The sequence below is a fragment of the Vespa crabro genome, chromosome 9 (genome assembly GCF_910589235.1).
Source record: "Vespa crabro chromosome 9, iyVesCrab1.2, whole genome shotgun sequence".
Classification (NCBI taxonomy): Eukaryota; Metazoa; Arthropoda; class Insecta; order Hymenoptera; family Vespidae; genus Vespa; species Vespa crabro.
In genome coordinates, this window is record NC_060963.1 from 3269047 (window position 1) to 3287989 (window position 18943).

The 18943-nt window shown below is 28.5% G+C and overlaps 5 protein-coding genes across 6 annotated transcripts; 1 reads left to right on the plus strand and 4 right to left on the minus strand.

Moving 5' to 3' along the window:
• Nucleotides 1-822: 822 nt before the first annotated feature.
• LOC124426561 lies at nucleotides 823-5183 on the minus strand. The gene is made up of 5 exons (XM_046968379.1): nucleotides 4786-5183; nucleotides 4336-4639; nucleotides 4028-4189; nucleotides 3514-3919; nucleotides 823-3366 (listed from the first exon to the last, which is right to left on the minus strand). Exons 1-5 carry the CDS (start codon nucleotides 4899-4901, stop codon nucleotides 3266-3268), a joined length of 1089 nt encoding a protein of 362 aa, XP_046824335.1. The 5' UTR covers nucleotides 4902-5183; the 3' UTR covers nucleotides 823-3265.
• LOC124426562 (spindle and kinetochore-associated protein 1-like) lies at nucleotides 5166-6679 on the minus strand. Of its 2 annotated transcripts, XM_046968381.1 has the most exons (5): nucleotides 6544-6679; nucleotides 6315-6423; nucleotides 6110-6231; nucleotides 5540-6029; nucleotides 5166-5459 (listed from the first exon to the last, which is right to left on the minus strand). In XM_046968381.1, the coding sequence occupies exons 2-5, from the start codon at nucleotides 6400-6402 to the stop codon at nucleotides 5305-5307; spliced, it is 855 nt and encodes a 284-aa protein (XP_046824337.1). In that variant the 5' UTR covers nucleotides 6403-6423; nucleotides 6544-6679; the 3' UTR covers nucleotides 5166-5304. The 2 variants fall into 2 exon arrangements, with proteins under 2 accessions (XP_046824337.1, XP_046824336.1); XM_046968380.1 differs by lacking the exon at nucleotides 6544-6679 and having other exon boundaries at nucleotides 6315-6484.
• Nucleotides 6668-12964, plus strand: LOC124426752. Its single transcript, XM_046968828.1, has 9 exons — nucleotides 6668-8398; nucleotides 8482-8762; nucleotides 8844-9036; nucleotides 9110-9224; nucleotides 9309-9504; nucleotides 9748-9800; nucleotides 11702-11969; nucleotides 12050-12245; nucleotides 12324-12964. The coding sequence occupies exons 1-9, from the start codon at nucleotides 7607-7609 to the stop codon at nucleotides 12600-12602; spliced, it is 2373 nt and encodes a 790-aa protein (XP_046824784.1). The 5' UTR covers nucleotides 6668-7606; the 3' UTR covers nucleotides 12603-12964.
• LOC124426563 lies at nucleotides 9631-10807 on the minus strand. The gene is made up of 2 exons (XM_046968382.1): nucleotides 10472-10807; nucleotides 9631-10081 (listed from the first exon to the last, which is right to left on the minus strand). Exons 1-2 carry the CDS (start codon nucleotides 10531-10533, stop codon nucleotides 9757-9759), a joined length of 387 nt encoding a protein of 128 aa, XP_046824338.1. The 5' UTR covers nucleotides 10534-10807; the 3' UTR covers nucleotides 9631-9756.
• Nucleotides 12965-13576: 612 nt separating the features above from the next.
• Nucleotides 13577-14493, minus strand: LOC124426704 (thioredoxin, mitochondrial-like). Its single transcript, XM_046968740.1, has 3 exons — nucleotides 14126-14493; nucleotides 13882-14005; nucleotides 13577-13794 (listed from the first exon to the last, which is right to left on the minus strand). The coding sequence occupies exons 1-3, from the start codon at nucleotides 14296-14298 to the stop codon at nucleotides 13681-13683; spliced, it is 411 nt and encodes a 136-aa protein (XP_046824696.1). The 5' UTR covers nucleotides 14299-14493; the 3' UTR covers nucleotides 13577-13680.
• Nucleotides 14494-18943: the final 4450 nt, after the last annotated feature.

Here is an 18943-nt window from a genome sequence, read left to right on the forward strand (position 1 = left end):
TTTCTTTTTTTTTTTTTATAAATGTTCAAAGTTGTTACAAATCTTTGCATTTTGTTATTCATTTTTCGATCATGTTTTTAAATTTATTAAAAAAAGAAGGTGATTGCAAAATATGTAGATGTTTTATTATTATTATTATTGTTATCGATTGGATACAACAAAAAAAAATAAAAAAAAGAAGAAGATGATACATATATCACGGTACAAAAATCAGAACCGATCGAACGATATCTCTATTCAATATTGTTAGATGTTAGAAGTTAGTTTAAGAAACGGCGACGTACTTAGGATTAAAATGCTCATTACTCATAGTACGATACGTACGATAGCGCGCGAAAAGGATCTACGTCTTTTGTCTTCGTGATCAGACCAAATTTCCTAGTGATAATGATAGTAATGACAGAAAAACAATAAACTCTGGAGCGAATGCAATATTCCAAGATGGAGAAAGCAAAACGGATCGTTCTATCATCGATTTTATTGTTAGCGTTATTATATATACATATATGTATACACATATTGGATTGGATAATAAGTTCGTTCGCATTTTGACGATTTTTGTATATATATATACATACATATACATATATATATATATATATATATATATATATATATATATATATAAACATTTTCTTAAGATATTGCATATAATTGTTGCTTTCTATAAGTAGATCAAATTGTTAAATATGATTTGTGTAGAATGATAGTTAATTTTGATCGATCAATTTCGTATTAATTAATAGAATAGAATTTGTCTAATAAAAGATTTAGCTTGTGATTATTTAATAAAATTGCAAAAAAAAAAAAGAAAAAATAATGTTCATTCTTTGAAACGATCGTTCGTACATAGAAAATGTTTAATAGAGATTAATTGATTTTGATTGAAATATTTCAATATATGCGTCGTATTGTTCGTAAGAAAGATTGATTATTAAGATAATCCCAAAGAATTATACAGATTGTACGACAAGATAGTTGATTGTGATCTCAGATCTTTTTCTTTTTTCTTCTTTTTTCTTTTTTTAGCAAAGAAAAATTTTTTATAAAAAAAAAAAAAAAAAGAAAAAAGAAATGAAGAATGTTTAGCGTTAGCCTGGACAGAAGAAAAAAAAGAAAAGACTAAATTTGAGCGAACTTACGATGCAATCAAATATATTATACATGAATGAAACGACTAAGCGCGCAGACTGAACGTAAAAAATGTGCTACTGTAGTGCGTTCTCCTAGTTGATCGTTATCTCCGAAAATTCACGCGTGTTGAATAGACATATTATTGATATCATCATTAGAGATGGATATAGAATAATTCGAGATGGGGCTCATTGTCACAGGAACTTTTTAACATCGCCGCGATTATCGTTGATCGTGTGCAATTTCTTGCTCTCTATAAATTTCAATGATGTTATAACGTCCTACTAAATATTTAATTTGTAACGATCCATCAAAAGATCGTTATATCCTGCCTGTTATCCATATTCTGTCCACTTCTCTCTCTTCTTCTTCTTCTTCTTCTTCTTCTTCGATCTGGAATACCATTGCAAAAGTTTCCGATTTAACGTCATTTTAACTCTTTACAATTTCATTTTTGTTAATATTATTTTTCGAGACTGAAGTAAAATTTTTCATTTGTATGAATTCAAAGTTACACATCCATGAATTGATTATTATAAGAGGATTAACTTAAAGGGTCGAACCTTTTTCCCTCTCTCTCTCTCTCTCTCTCTCTCTCTCTCTCTCTCTCTCTATAAAAAGGAATAATAACGAAAAAGGAATTTGTGGAGGGGAGATAAAAAAATTTGAAAGATAAGAAAGATATCCATTTTCTTTTTTTTCTTATATATATATATATATATATATATATATATATATATATACACATATTTTTTTTTCTTTTTCTTCTCTCTTTCTTTATCATCACACCAAACGATAACGCAATATTTCCAACCCCTCTTTTTTTCCTATGTGATTCTAATCATTCCTCTCTTTCCAATATTCCCGTTATAGACTAAAACTCGATGATATCCCTTATATATTTATGCGTTGCTAGCGTACGTGTAATGGTCCTCGCTTAAAGTACATACTTGTATGACACGAGAGTTGTAACGTTAAATTGCGTTACCTTATTAATAAAAACGTGGAACGTTTTTATCGCCGCAAGAAAATTCCAATGAAGGAAAGAAGAAGACACATGTGCGTGACGAAGAAAGTTATGAAGAGAGAGAGAGAGAGAGAGAATGTGTGTGTATGTGTGTGAGAAAAAGAAAGAAAAAAAAGAGAGAGCCAGAGAGAAAGAGACAGAAACAATTGGAAAGACAAATTCGATGGAGGCTGAGAGAGGGAAGGAAAACGTGTTTGATTCGCATCTTTCGAGTACCCATTGTCCTCCTTCTTTCTCATCGAACAAAAAAAGAAAAAAAAAACAAAGAAAGAAAAAGATGTTGTTGTTGTTGTTGTATGAGCGCGGGTATAGTGCAAACCGATAATTATATACTACGATGACGATGATTTCTAATATAACGAATATCGCGTCGAGATTAAGCATGCCAAGTCGTCAGAGTTATATGATAAGTTTCTTTGAATAATCTTGCGCTTTCTTTTTTCTATAAAGAATCAATGCATAATCATTAATTCTTTGGTCTTCTTCCTTCTTTTTCTTATTTCTTTTTTCTTCTCCCTTTTCTTTTCTTTTCTTTCCTTTCTCTCTTGTTAGTGTCCACGTGAAAATAACGAAGAAAAAGGGGAAAAAAACTGACATAAGCGAGAAAATTCAACAAAAACACATAATGTTATTATAAACAATTAATTAATAAAAGACAAATCTTGTTTGTTGTTACTTGTGCTATTCCTCCACAACTTTCTTCTCTTTTATTTTTTTTCTTCCATTTTTTTATTCCTTTTTTTTTTTTTTTTTTTTTTTTGATACCACATTTATGATGCGTCTCCTTTTTAAACAGGGTAGTAGAGAAGAAAAGGATTTGTTTTTTTTTTTTTTTTTTTAGTATTTCTCTCGACGTTACAGTATGTATACGAATTGTCAAAGTTGGCGATATTTTTTATTATATTTTTTCTTTTTGTTTTTTTTTTTTTTTTCTTCATTGAAATATACATATCAATGAAACAAACGTATACACGATCGATGGAATACGTCCTATTTAATACGTTTATATCGATACATGTATTAAAGATGGGAAAGCTCTTGAAAAAGTTTCAAGATCAAGAAACCACGATCGTTATATTAATTGAAAAGTAACGATTTTACGATTTAACTGTCTTCTTCCCAAACGGTTTCCGTAAGGATAGCGATGTTATCCAATCCACGCATTGGTGCATACTCCAAAGTCCACATCAGGTTGGTAAATACAACTATACATAGATTAGACAAAACAAAGGATTAAACTTTAAAATACAAACATGTGATCTTAGCGATTTAACCGTAGGGAAAACATAGAAGATTAAAAAAAAAAAAAAGAAAAAAAAACATTTAACAAGATTTTTATTCGAGATACTCACGCATCTCTCCTTGATGTAAATCAGCAATAAGTTCGGGACAAGAACTATTGCATGGATTGATAGGTGTTAATCGCAATTGAGTGGCACCACGAAGCTGTGCCAAAGCTATCAAGCCAGAATCTAACTCGACTTTTTTATAACTAGGACTGTTATAATCCGAGGACATGAGAACCCAATTGAAGTGTGCCGGGGAGACCGTGCTCGATAGGAAGTAAGGTCTCTGATAATATTTTCTTAATACTTTGACGGCATTTATGTCACAATTTTGCCAATGAACAAACCATTTTGCAACTTCGGGCGAGTGTACTCGACGTAAAAAAGCCGCTAAATCGGACGAACCGGTTCGTAAATTAGACGTGAGAGCACATGGGACCGTTTCCATCAAACGTTCGTTCTCCAAGTAAAGCTAATCGAATGATTGAAAAATTGATTATACTATTTAAATGATTTTATAATTGGAACGTTCGATGATTTCTTTTTTTTGTTTTGTTTTGTTTCGTTTTGTTCTACTCACGTGAGTTATATTATCGAACCAAAAGTAATCCGTATTCATAACCGCCCATGTGTCCATTGCATCGGTGATGATAGCTGGTGCATCACGACTAAGATAATTATCAACGAGGCTGCGATATCTTACGTCCGATAAACGATCAATCGTTTCAAGTGCTTCGCAAGTCTTCAAATTCATAAATATATGTAAGAATATATGAGAGTAGATATTTTCTTAATTTTATTTTTTTTCCTTTCTTTTGCTCCCTTTTCTTTCTTTTTTTTTCTTTTAGCAATAGTTGTACAAACTACAGCTGCTAAAATTTTACCTACCACGCAATCTTCCTCCGTAATCGTGTAATCATTGTAAAAGGGATTATTAATCATGCAATTTTCGTAATAAAGAGGTTGCCAGTTCCATATTGGTAATACTTTGATCAATAATAAACGGCTAAGAGCAGTAAAATGAGTCCCAACGAAATCAAGTTGAGCCGCCAGACAAGCCAATGTACCAAGCACAACGAGTATCAAAGTACCACGAAAAACGAGTTGCAACCATGAACGGCGCATTGCCGCTACCAATGGTTGACAAATTATATCCATTTCTTCCTCGGTAAAACCTGCTTGCTGACAATATCTGTAAACATAGATAATGGAGAATGAAAGATACACAGATTTTCTCTTTAGATTTTTAAACCATCATTTTTATTCTAATATATATATATATCATCGTTCTAATCCACGAGAATAAGTAACAAGAAATGTATGAGTAAAATTAATTACTTGTAAAATGAATTTAACTCGTCATCGATTAGTCTTAACTTCTCCGAATGACTCATTTCGTGCTGCTCCTTCGCATACGCTTTACGCGGTTGTTTCACACATTTGCTACTCGACATTTTTATCGTTTTCTTTCACCAAGATTTTCGTATCTTCGAATTAACGCAATATTTCTCGATAAATCCTTAGAGTTATCGAGGGGAAAAAGTGATAGAGAACTGTTGTAGTCGACGACGCCGAGCAAAACTGTATCCGTAGCGCACGCGCTTAATCTCTCTCTCTTTCTCTTTCTTACTCACCCCCTTTGAAACGTGTATCGATTCTCAGCGAAACGCAGGATATTGTCTACATGATATTAAAAAGAATTTTTCATCGGCTTTGATATAAAATTTGACTTTTTTTTTTTCTTTCATTCCATTCCGATTATAATTCTATTCATTTGATCATAATTACAGACATATTATTTTACTTAAATGAGATAAGAATGACAATAGATGATATAACAATGAAAATGTAAACGAATTAATTCAAGACAATATAATACAATTCTTTTTTCAATCTGTATTCACGTATTCGTTTACAATGGCGCAATGCCATCATCAACTTCAATGCTAATCTATCTAATTTAACTTTTATGTATCTTTCATAATCTTCCGCAGTGAAGAAGTATTTACATTCTGAAATTAAAATATAATTATGTTTAAAAAAAAAAAAAATACATCTCCAGGATTTATTTTTTAATCGAAAAAATAATTACCATTGCCTTCGCAAATAATATCTTGTTTTCTATAATATAAATATAGATCAAGTTCGCCTTTTTTTCTAGCAACTATTTTCCCAGCAGATAACAAGGTATATTTAGCTTTTAATACTAAATTGATGGAATTAATTAAACCATTAATCATTTGCAAGGATTGTCTTCCAATCATATACTTCGGTAATTGATCGAACTCTTCCTCTTTAATCAAAGATATTTTTGGATATTCTGGTTCATTAAAAAGTGCCTTTTTACAATCTTTAATAGCAGACTTTTTAACATCTCCCATATCATTAAGGTCTACATTTTCTTGCTTGTTTTTGTTAGCAGTTGACGCATGAGAAGAAATAGTGACAGAACATGCATCATTAATAGATTGCATTGACTCACTCTTGTTATTATTTGCATATGCCGTTAACAATTCTTCAGGGACATTTTTATACATGTCTATTATTTTCTCATTCAAATTTTGATATAACAATATCATCTTCTATATATAGGAATGTATAAATAACACAATTTATCTAATATATCTATATAATTTTTAAAAATATATTCTCTCTCACTTACCTTTGAAGAATCATTGTTTTCCTTCAATTGATCTAAATACTTTCTTAAAATACAAATTCCACTTGAAATATCAAGAATAGAATCTCGAACAAACACTAGGATCTCCTTTAAATTGTTTCTACCTGTAAATATAATTATAAAAAAAACTACTCTTTATAAATATGATCAACTATACTTTATAATTATTACAATAAATTTGCATTACTCTTTATGAATGTTGTTTCCATTTGAAGTCGATCAAGTATTTCACATTGGCTTTCAATCAGGTTCTCTATACTTAATTCACATTCCATTTTGATAAAGAGTCAAAATACCTTATCATGAAAATAACGAATATGTTAAAAAATTTGAATTTCCCAGAGCTAGTAGTAATGAGATAGATAAGAAAGGTAGACATTGCATTATAAATTGTTGTATGATGAAGTATCACATACCGGTAGATGGCAGTAATCATTTATTTGTATGGGTTTTTCGTGGACAATCAATCCATTACGTAGAAAGAAACTTTACACATCAAGTAATAATTGTGATATATTTATTTAACTTTGTCAGGTAAACAGTAGTTTAATCAGACTATCACTGTCAACAACTATGGCTATGGTCACATGAAAAATCCAAGAAAGAATGAATGATTTCTTTTTTATTCCCGACATTTCTGTCGTCTCTTTCATTTTCATTGCTTTGTCAAACTCACTTTGTTTGGTTGGTTTTACACGTGCGTGTTTGGTGGCGCCAAAGCGTGTTAGTTATGTGTCTGTGCCGACAGAAGCGCAACAATTGCTACGAGGTTGCCACATTTGTCCGAAAATGTTATTAATAATGTAACATTCTAAAGAACATATGATTAAAAAAAAAATTACTTGGAATATATAATTATTCATATCTAAAAACTATCCATATTTATTCCAATAGAAAGTAATCAAAACTAATTGAAAAAAAATGAATATCTATTAAATAATGTGTCACGCGATGCTAGCGCCACCATTTGACGAAATGACCAATGTTATATACTTGCGAAGAATAATTTTAAATTACGCGGTACGTGATAACAGTTGAAACAACGTACGCTTAATAGAGATGATTTTTATCTCTTCGTATTGCTTCAAATTCGTGAGGAATATTCATAAAAACAATTTTTTTATCGTTGCAGACAATAAAGTTCCAAACTTTCTTTACAAACAAGCTAAAATAATGTATTCAAATAACCATTAATTACGAATATTGAATTGTAGATTGAATCAACAATGATCTAGTTTGATTTAATTAAAAATAAAATATCTATTGTTAATAATTCAGTTCAATGTATTATTTTGTTGAATTAATTTCAAGTTTTTATATAAATATGTATATATATATATAATATATTAATATTACGGTTATTTTGTTGCATTGTTGCTAATTGAGACTGATGAGAATAAGTATTAAAACTATTTAAATATCATAAAAAAAAATATCGCGTTATTTTATATGCAATAGGATGTTAATATTTAAAGCACTATGAAGTTGTTAGTTTTTATTCCACAAACTTTCCACGCCGAAAAATCTGGCTATGTATTTGGTAAAATTATATATGATAAACATAGAGATATGAAAAAATATTACATTGTTGATATATGTGAAAAAGATATAAATGAAATAAACAAGTCTGTTAACCTTATTGGTTATTATTATAATACCAATTGTATTATTGAAAATGTAGATAGAAAGTACATAGACTGGATAGATATTTCTCTTACCACAGTAAACTCAACGTCTAATAATGATTATAATTACTGCGTAGAAAATATTATTAGTAATAACAGAAAAATTTGTCTATCGTCTTGTTCTATTATCATAATAATCTATGATTTGTTAGCATTACAAGGGACCGAACTGTTAGTTGCTAAAACAACATCCAATGATCATTTTTATGAGCTTATGAAAATATTACAAACAGAAGAAGTTAAATATAGTATAAAAATGAAATCTAAATTTGTTTCTTTAAAGGAAACTATTATTCACTATAATACATATTTATGTTTGATTCCAATTCTTTTTTTTCTTAAAATCACAAATAATTTATTACCAATATTGAAATATTCATCATTGGGTTTACATTTAAATGAATGGTTAGAAAATGTTAAATGGGTCTTGATAAATATAATACAAAAGAAAAGGATTACCTTAAAAACGGGCAGTTATATTTTTGCTACAATTATAGACATTTTATTTGGTGTAATAATTTTAAAATTATCATTATGTTACTTTAATGATATATCACCTTCTGAAGTATTATTAAAGAATGCAGAGGCAAGTGTTCATCATTACATACGTATACAATTATTTTGTCTTTTCGATACATTATATACATATATATTATATTAAATTTGCAGAAAGTAGTGGAATCATTGAAAAATTTGATTCAATATCTAATGGGTGCTCCAGCTGGCTTAAAATTAAATTATGCATTTAATAATATGCTTGGAAAATTTTTTCTATATCATATACACCTATGGTGGACATTTTTGATATTTGTAACACCTGTAATGGATTTTGCATTTGAAGTATTATTATTATTTGGAAGGCTTGGTATTACTTTTCAAATATCAATAGCCTCTGATCTTTTAGCACTTATTAGTTTCCATACATATTGTATTTATGTTTATGCAGCAAGGTATGAAAATATTAATTTATCAATACACTCGTACAATTATGAATTTTATAAAGAAAATAACTATTATAATGAACATTGCAGGCTCTTTAATATTCAATTAAACGCTCTCATATCTCTATCTAGACTGTTCTTGGGGAAGAAAAAAAATCCTTTAAGAGAAAGAGTGGATTCTTGTCAATACAAGCCAGATCAACTATTTGTGGGTACTTTATTATTTACCATTCTCCTATTTCTTGCACCGACAACATGGGTATATTATACAGTTTTTACTACGGTAAATAAAAGATTTTTATTAATGTTATTATTTAGCTAGTGATTACTAATATTTTGATATTTATACAATTCAGTTTAGACTTTTGTTGACTGGCTTTAGTGGACTTCTAGCTAGATTAAAACTTTATTTTCAAGTTACACCTGTCTATGCATTTATTAGATGGTTATTTAATTCTTACTGTACACGCAGTAAGTAATTAATAATATTTATATTTATATTGTATAATAACATACATATAGTTTCAAAAGTTTTGTTAATATTTGAAATTTTAGATAGCATTTATATTAAATTACATTCACAACAGTCAAAGAATAATATGACAATAACTTTATGGATGACAATGGTCAAATCTTCATGGGGTCGAACATGGAAAAGCTGTATTATAGACACCATAGCTTATCAACCATCTATTAAATGGAGTGAAATATTGAACAGTATAATATGGGGACGATTAATATATCCATTGTAGTACAATTGCCTATTGGAAAAACCAAATCAATATAAAGTCCAATATGTAATAAGGAAATTTTTACTATTTTATATGTTTGTTAAACAGAAAATCCTTCCAAATATATTGAAATAAATCTATTTATATAAGTTCAATAATTAACTATTTATTTAATTGATAATTTAAGAAAAAAAAAGAAATAATATATATATGGATGAATCAAAAAATTCAATTACATACAAAAACCGATTACTACAATACAGTATTTACAGTTATAATCTCTTGGAAGATAATGCATTTGTTTTGTTAATATTAGGTACAAGTTCTGACAGCGATTTATTAAGAGATAGATCTATATCGTTCTCTTCTCTTAAAATAAAGAAATAAATCATAAAAATGATTATACTAATTGTTATAACATTAGATTCATATGGATGTCTTTCAAATTGACGTTGACGAATTTGGGAAGCAAGCCAAGTTGATGCTTTTGATGTAGAATATTTGATAGGTTCATTTGAACATTCATCATCTACAATTTTTTCTTTCGATGATGCTTTCCTATTGCTTGAAAGGAGTATGTTGTAAAGATTTGTCTGTCTGAAATCCAAATTTTCCTTAAATTATATATATATATATATAAAAACAAAAAAAAAATAAAAAAAAATTAAAATAAATACATAAAAAGAAATTAATTAAATGAAACTATAATTTTCAAATCATTAAATAATAGAACTTTGATAACATATAACAACTCGAAATATACAAGAAATAGTAGATGACAATCTTTAGTTAATGTTCGAAGAATTTATCAAAAAATACGTTAATAAAATTAATCAATTTGAACTCATAACGATTTTAATACTTCATTCAATGTCATTTTATTGGAAATCAAATATAAAAAAAAAACAATGTTTATCACTCATTATATATACTTTCATAACCTCTACGTATGTACATCGTTAATAAAAACAAATACAATATAATTACCTCGATGAAAAAACCTTTTTGGATTGATTCTGAAAGCTTACTTTTACAAATTGTGTTAACATTTTGATAATATTTTATGATTTCTTTGATCAACGAATTGATTATTTTAGTATTTTATTATAATTTATAATACTGACGCAAGTTCTTTGTAAATGTCCTGTTATAAATTATATGTATATATGTATGTTTAATGTTATATTAATATTTAACATATCTTAGCGAATTATTTACGTAATAATATATGAACATATATATATGTCATATACATATAAATTATAATTGTTTGAGAAGTTCGTAGTTTTTCTTAATTGGATTGTAGAAAATTAAAGAACATGAACAACGCACATGCGCTAACGCAAGGTATGTATATTATATATACATTCTGAATGCACAACACATGAATACATCCAAAGAAAAAGTCGTTGGCACATGCTGCGGCAACCTATCTCGAATCTCCGCATGGCACTAATACATTTTATCGCAAATAATCCTTTAATTACTATTTCAAAATAATTATCAATTCGTATTATCTTCTTTTCTAACCCGTGCTCAGCTTATTCGTATACAATCTAATTGTTTTATCATCGTACAAATATGGGCTTCGAGAATACGTCAGATTTTGGGGTTAGAAAATCTAAATCGCGAAAGCGTACGAAAATCCGAAAGAATATATTGGAAGGTAAAATAGTATTATTAATGAATTTGTAAATGTGACATTTGTTAATTATATTTTTTTTTAACATAGTAATGTAATAGATTTCGGAAAAAAAGTTAAGTGCCTCGTGTCTTCAAATAATATTATTGCAGAAAAATGTAGAAAATGTGTATATATATATATATATATATATATATATATACATACATATATATATATATACACGCGCTAAAGTTTGATTTAAAAGAAAAATTATAAGAAATGAAAATAACTATTTTGTTATATTTTAATTGAAAAAGAAAAAGAAAGAGAGAAAATAAAGATGATATAAGATGTATTCGAATTTTTTTACACATCGTTTTCACATTGTAATGAATTTAATGAAAAAATTTGTTTATTTTTTCATTTCGTATTTTAATTAATTATCGAATTATGATGATAGAGATATTGGTATATCGTTAATGTTTCAAAAGTATTAAATTATGCATTTTTTATATATATATATATATATATAAGCAGTTTTCTATATCCAACATAATGTAACATAAACAATTAATATGTCTGTTCATTGACAGATAAGAAATCTCAAGTAAATTCTGACACAAATATTATAAAGAATGACGATGATGAAACAGGAGAATCGAATGAAACTCTTTTGGAGAGAACACAACAAAGGACAAGTAAACGCAAAATTAATGGTAAAATTTCTAAAAATGGTCTTAATCATAAAGTGACAAAAAGCAAAATAGGAGAAACTGGTAGCACTGATATATTGGAAAAGGATTCAAGTGATACCGAATTATTGATAGAGGAAAAAATATCAAAACGTCGAAAACGTGGAAGGTGAAAGAAATTATATTTAAATTGTAATACATAATAATATTATTTATTGGAAGATTGTCTAACATAATTTATCCTTTTAGTACTGCACTTGTTGAAAGTAATAATGGAAGTACAGGAGACTTAAATACTAAAGTTCCTGAAGAAAAAGAAGCAAAAGAAACGGAAACACCTTCAAAACGAAGAATAAAAAGAGAAAAGGCTGAACAAAGAGAAGCAGAAAAGCGGGAAGCTACTAAAATAGAAGCAACTCAAAAAGCATTGACTTATGTCAGAAAGGTATAAATTGGAGCAGCGGTATGAAGTAATGGATTGCATTAACAGATTGTTTTTTTATTTTGTAATTTTTGCTTCTAGTGGAAATATTCAAGAAGTGAATGGAAATTTGAAAAAATAAGACAAATATGGTTAATGGACAATTTACTTGATGATACTCTAATCCCCGATGAAGTATTTCCAATAGTATTAGAGTACTTTGAAGGTTGTAAAGGTATGGCTAGAGAACAACTTTTGAAGAAAGGTATGGATGTTGTACGGATTGCAGAAGAAAATGTAGAAAAGAGAGATGAGACTGTAGAATCTATATCATATAAAAGAGCTAGATTACTTTTACAAGCATTACCAACTGAAACATAATAAATACTAGCTTATATCAAATGAAGAATTAATTTAAAAGAATTTTAATTATTGAGAAACGATTGAATGAATTGAAATCATTCAAGATATTCATAATGTCAGGATAATAATTACTTGTATTTGTACCAGTTGAATAATAATTATGATAAATATATAATACTTTAAAGTGAACAACAAATGAATTATGTAAGATACGGGTTTAATTGACTAATGAGATCAAACATTAGTATTTTGTGTTCTAATTTATATAAATTATTATCGATAAATGTTTATATACTAAAACTTATATCGCTGTAAATGTTCCTGTTATATCTATCTCCTTGAACGTATATAAAAATATAAAATTGTATGTTACATCATAAATAAATTTCAAATTTATTCCATTCTACATTATTTCAGATGAGTTTAAATAAAATTTAAACGAAGAAGATAAAACAAAATGGTCTAATGATAAAATCAATATTTATATTAAAAGAGAAAGCTTTTTATTTAATAATTCAAAATCTTTTAATTCTTTTACATATAATTATTGTAAAGTAAAATACATAATATAATTTTTTTTATACAACTCCAAACTATAAAAGTTTGATTAAAAGATATATTACACATTCCATCTATTATTTGTAGCAACATATTTCTTTTTTTTTTTTTTTTTCTTAAGAAAATTAATACTTTTATACATTTCTACTTGTATATAAATGATAAATAAAAAGATATAACGACAAAGTGTAGAAATTAAAATTGTTTAGATATTATTAATATTTTAAATTATGAAAATTTACTCTGCCTTTTAATTATTTTTTTTATAATATATAGTAATATTGAATAAATATATTGCCACATATTGAAGATAATATTACAAAAATATATTTAAAATAAATGATACATATTAAAACGAATTACAATTTTTTACTGCAATTTCTTTGTATTTAAAAAAAAAAAAAAGAAAAAAAACCATAAAAAAACAGACCAAGTTGAAAAGTATGTATGTATTATTTCTTTCTTTTTTAAATATATAACATATGCCACAGCTACAAAAAGTACAACAGGATCATACTATATGTAACACTATATTGTACTATTCTGCATATTTGTTAACGAATTGTCTAAGTTTATCTGTATCCTGTAAACCAACAACTCTTTCCAAGACTTTTCCATCCTTCATTGCAATTAAGACAGGAACGCTGCCAACCTAAATCAAGTATTAAATGCCTGATAAGAAATTAAACAATGACAAATACTAATTGTTTGTAGAAATATAAGGAAATGATTTACTAACTTCATAATCAAGTGCAAGATCACTGTTTTCATCAATGTCAACCTTAGCCAAAAGTACTTTTCCCTGTTTCTCTGCGATCACTGATTCTAAACGAGGAGTCAACATGCGGCATGGATTACACCACCTACAGAAAGACGAATGTTTTTCATAGTACAATTAGTTTTTATCTTACAAAAAAAAAGAAAAAAAAAAAAAACCAGATTTGTAACTTAGGTAATATCATTATTTATTTATTATTACTCACGTCGCAAAAAAATCGACGATCACAGGCACTTTAGAATTTTTCACGCGTTCATCAAAATCTTTAGGATCTTGAATCTTGAAAGTCGCTGATAGTGCACGTTCTTGTGCTGGTGCATTCGCAAAATTTCTTACGTTGAAACTCTTACGAACAGCTCTGATACCAACGCGCAACATTTTGTTCACTTTTTAATAACGAAGTTGATGATCGACGTTTATTTGTAAATATAATTACTTGCAATGTTTAAGAAATCTTATAATCGATTTGGCGCGTAATAAATTATTTCCTGTAGGTTACTGTTTACTCCTCTTTTCTTTTTCGCACTACGATTTCGAACGAATGTGCAACGGGACAAAATGGTTATTTCAATGAATAATCATAAAGTATAGATGGCGTATTGGGTTTACGATAAGAATCAAAGAAAACAAAAAAAAGAAGAAAACTTTCTTATCTACAGTCAATAAAATAAAAGTGAGACGTTACCGACTGTTTCAATAGATAATTTGAAAATATAACAACAGTTTCCCTTTTTATCGAGCGTCTATAAAGGAACCAAACGATTACACAAAAAAAAAGAAGGACCAATTTTGAAAATTCATAAACAAATAAAAAATTACATGAGAAATGAAAAAGCTTCATTCATATATTATATTCTATAATGAAATCTCTAAACGTATTAAACTTAAACTTTAAAGCAAATACTGCTATAAGTATCTTTATAAGTGATTAATTAGAAAGAAATGTGTTTGTGATATATGTTCATCTAAGATGGTACCATCGCTGACTGATACTAAGAGGAAAAACTTTACATTAATATTCATATAGCATTGAATCAATAACGACTAGAATGCAATGCATATATAATCGATTGAAGTTGTTGGTTAAAATAAAAAAAAAAAGTTTTCCACAATAAATTATTACCTTGACAATTATTTATTATGCAGGAATAACTTTTTGCAAAATAAACAATTATCTTGTAATTATATTGATCGCATAAGCGAGTGTAGGCGGCATCCACGGTGGTCTTATTTCACAACGTATCGTTTGGATTGCGTTACGCAACGGGACGCATGTCCCGTCATGGCGCGGTGCGGTGCGGTGCATTGTCCGCATCGAGTGGGACGGAAACAGCTTGTATTTTAGCTGGAACATTTAGATGCACAGAGCGGACACGCTTCGTTGCAATGGATTGTCTATTTACATGTTACATTCAGAAAAGAAACAGAAAGAGAAAGATGGAGAGAGAGGGAGAAAAGTTGAATATTAATTTCATTCAGTAATTTTGTTTTTAAACATTAAAATTATTATAAAAAGAATCGTATTATTTCTTTTTACTTTATTTTTCAAAGTTCGTTAAAATGTATATGTAACGATATAAATGAAAAAAAAAAAAAAAAAAAAAAAAAAATGATTAAAAATCAATCAGAAGATATTCCTTTTCGATTAGATTACGTCGACTATTATATTGTTTCGAATAATGATAATAAATGCTTATTATTGAAAAAAACAACTATAAATACGTACAAGCAACACCGTCAATGATCCAACAGGAGTATTAAGTCGATAGATTAAGTACTTACCATAGGAAACCACGTAGTGGCTTAATTGTTAAATTGAGTCGTTTGGAGCCACGTACTTTTCGTATCGGCCTAACGTCTGTTTAATGCGACGTATACGATGAACACGCGCCTGCACACCCTTTAACTATTATGGCATTGTGATGTTACGTAAAATAAAGTATGCATTATTCATCGCTAAGGCAAACGTAATATATATATATATTTTTTTTTTCTTTTTTTCTGTTCTAATAAAAAAGAGAAGGAGAGAGAGGGAAAGAGAGGGAAAGAGAGAGAGAGAGAGAGAGAGAGAGAGAGAGAGAGAGAGAGACAGGGAAAGATTTATTGTTCTCTTCGACAAGAAATAATTATAATTAAAATCATATATTTGATTCGTTAATTTCGATCTTCATTTTCATATTTCTCATATTGTCTCAGGTGTTATTTCGTCGATGAGATCTATTTCAACATTTCTCGAGATTTCACGAAGCTTCATCATGACATACTTTATCTCGTAGAAGAAATTTTAATGTAATCTAATGCAACGCAAGATTACATTATCTTGTGCTAGTAAACAAAATAAAATAATTAAATGTGAAGATAGTTGTATGACAAGTTCGCGTATCTGAATGTTTCATCGATTAGTACGTAGCTATCGCGTAAAAAAAAAAAAAAGAAAAAAGTAGAAAAAAAAGAAAAAGAAGAAAAAAAAAGAAAAGGAAAAAGAATAGGGAAAAAAAAGAAGAAAAAAAAGAAAAAGAAAAAGAATAGGGAAAAAAAGAAGAAAAAGAAAATTAATTTGTATTATGCGGAGATGTCAATTATCTGCTATATCTATATAATCATTTTAATCTATCTAAAGACATAATTGTAAATAAAATCTTTAGCGGAAATAAGAAGAATGAGAGAGAGAGAGAGAGAGAGAGAGAGAGAGAAAAGATGCAACGTGTTTTCTCGTTCTTTCATATTAGTATTGCACAATAGCAATACTAATGAGAATACTACGAGTGAGTATGTCGTTCGCGTGCCTTTCAACGTGCCAAAGACGAAAGGACATTTAATCGAGGAAACGTGCGCCATACCAATTACGTTTGAGAATCAAGATAATTCCTTAGCAGTCTAGGCTCTCTCTATCCCTCTCTTTTTCTCTCTTTTTCTCTCTCTCTCACGTTGGCGTCAAGGTTCCGCTGGTTCGCATCGTCTGCCATCTCACGCATCCATAAGACATACGGACTACGTTTCGAGTCTTTACTTGACATAGAAATTCAATCCATGGATAATGGATTTTTACGTTGAGCCATGTCGTTTCCCATAAAATCAACCATTGTTCATTGTTCTACACGTATTACCTCGTCGATTTTTTTCTTTTATTTTTCGAGATTTTCAAAGTCGGTCAATTCCATATTAGAATTTTCGACGAAATTTCGTCACTTTTTATCATATTACATTGATATTAATTATAGATTTATGATCTATGAGAAAAAAAAAGGGCACTTAAGAATTTTCAGAAGATAATAAATGAAGATGGGAAAAGGCTAAAGGAAAATATTATTTGTAAATAAACATTGACATGAGATGGGAGTTCATCGAACGTTTTTTTTAAAAAGGGGTGATTATGTAAGCCATAAGAAAAGAGGACATAACAAAGAATCGAGACATCTTCAATGGCTCAAGGCCAATGGGTAACCTATTCAAGTCAGCGTGGTGCCAGCCAGATGAAATTTTATAGATCGATGGTTACCATAACTACCAACGGTGGGTCTACCCTTCATTATTTTGTAACCCCCATTGCCATGTCTATATATATATATACATATATATATATATATATATATATATATATATATGTATACGTAACCGTCGGTTGCAAAGACCCCACCTCTCTTTTCTAAGCGATTAAAGGCACGAGTTCCGTTTGATTTCTGTCGGGCTTCCACGATGCGAACCGTTTTCATTTAGGATGGCAAATTTTTCAATGATGTTACTATAGGGTCGTCAAACGCCGTTTGGAATAACGCCGTAGGCCATTTTTGTACCGATCAACTAAACGGATTTTATACTTTGATGCAAAAGTAATATCTATTCTTTTACATACGCTAATATCATTTTTTTTATGGTTCTTTTTTACGATATTAATTCGTTGGAAAGAACGGACTGATCGATAATTTGAAGTAATTTGAAATGCGCACTTTAAATTTTTCGATTATTTTGAAATAAGAAAAATATTTATAGACAATCTTTACCTTATACGTATTGGATAGATACTTTTTCTAAATGTCTAACAACCTACCTACTTTGGTATATTTCTTGAGAAAGAAAGGAAAATAAAAAAGATCTTCCTTAGATTTTCTTCAATAAAAACTTAGACTATTTATCGATGGCGATTTGAAGGTTCAAAAAGATCCTGTTTTTCATCCCCTCCGATCCCTTCCACTGGGGACAAAGGTTAAACGTAGAATGGATTATGATGAACCTATTGGATCATATCGCTTCAGTGCGCAATGTGTAAACGAGCATGATATAGTTAAAATATATAAGTATAAATTGAATTAAAACAAAGCGAAAATTATATACATATATATATATATATGTGTGTGTGTGTGTGTGTAAATATATGTATATTACTTGTAAATTATTATATTGATTCAAGATCGTACGAGACGCCTGAGATTACGTAGATATTTAGCTTTAACTTGTTTATTTCTTTTCTACACACGTATATATGTGTATATATATATATATATATATATATATATATACTAAGTATTTACATACATAATAACTATGTCCATTAGCGTCTTGAAAATGTCTGTCAAAATAAAAATGTTAGAAATGCGAACGAGTCTTCGAATGGGAACTACTATCAGTAGAAGCTTTCAAAGCCTGCAAAAAGAACCTTTCAAAACTTTAACTATTCGTTAAGTACATATATAAAAAAAATCTCTTGTAGTGTGTCAATTATCAAGGTATCCATTTTAAAGAATCGTTAAAATCGTTATCTTAATATACAAATCAAACGACAATACGAAAGTTTAATTACAATATATGAAACATCGCGATTTATGTATAATTATGATTAGATTATGTCAAATCGATTTTTAAATCGTACGAATAAAATCTAATATATTATATTTGATATATTAGATTATAAAATTTCGGAGAAAGAGGAAAATGTTAAACTTTCTTTGATTCTCAATGATAACAATTGCAATCAATATGAATTGCACAAACATTTATTCTGTTCGATCTTTATATAAAAGTATGC

Excerpts from the sequence above, each read along its gene's own strand:
- LOC124426561 (XM_046968379.1), bottom strand. The coding sequence starts at position 4,901 with ATGTCGAGTAGCAAATGTGTGAAACAACCGCGTAAAGCGTATGCGAAG. Across the intron at positions 4,640-4,785 it reads GAGTTAAATTCATTTTACAA|ATATTGTCAGCAAGCAGGTT; the intron begins GTAATTAATTTT and ends CTATGTTTACAG. Across the intron at positions 3,367-3,513 it reads TTTACATCAAGGAGAGATGC|TTGTATTTACCAACCTGATG; the intron begins GTGAGTATCTCG and ends ATCTATGTATAG.
- LOC124426563 (XM_046968382.1), bottom strand. The coding sequence starts at position 10,533 with ATGTTAACACAATTTGTAAAAGTAAGCTTTCAGAATCAATCCAAAAAG. Across the intron at positions 10,082-10,471 it reads AAAAAGGTTTTTTCATCGAG|ACAGACAAATCTTTACAACA; the intron begins GTAATTATATTG and ends TTTGGATTTCAG.
- LOC124426562 (XM_046968381.1), bottom strand. The coding sequence starts at position 6,402 with ATGGAATGTGAATTAAGTATAGAGAACCTGATTGAAAGCCAATGTGAA. Across the intron at positions 6,030-6,109 it reads AAAACAATGATTCTTCAAAG|AAGATGATATTGTTATATCA; the intron begins GTAAGTGAGAGA and ends TCCTATATATAG. Across the intron at positions 5,460-5,539 it reads TATTATTTGCGAAGGCAATG|AATGTAAATACTTCTTCACT; the intron begins GTAATTATTTTT and ends TTTTAATTTCAG.
- LOC124426704 (XM_046968740.1), bottom strand. The coding sequence starts at position 14,298 with ATGTTGCGCGTTGGTATCAGAGCTGTTCGTAAGAGTTTCAACGTAAGA. Across the intron at positions 14,006-14,125 it reads ATCGTCGATTTTTTTGCGAC|GTGGTGTAATCCATGCCGCA; the intron begins GTGAGTAATAAT and ends GTCTTTCTGTAG. Across the intron at positions 13,795-13,881 it reads ATCTTGCACTTGATTATGAA|GTTGGCAGCGTTCCTGTCTT; the intron begins GTTAGTAAATCA and ends TACTTGATTTAG.
- LOC124426752 (XM_046968828.1), top strand. The coding sequence starts at position 7,607 with ATGAAGTTGTTAGTTTTTATTCCACAAACTTTCCACGCCGAAAAATCT. Across the intron at positions 9,801-11,701 it reads ATTTGTTTTGTTAATATTAG|ATAAGAAATCTCAAGTAAAT; the intron begins GTACAAGTTCTG and ends GTTCATTGACAG. Across the intron at positions 12,246-12,323 it reads CATTGACTTATGTCAGAAAG|TGGAAATATTCAAGAAGTGA; the intron begins GTATAAATTGGA and ends TTTTGCTTCTAG.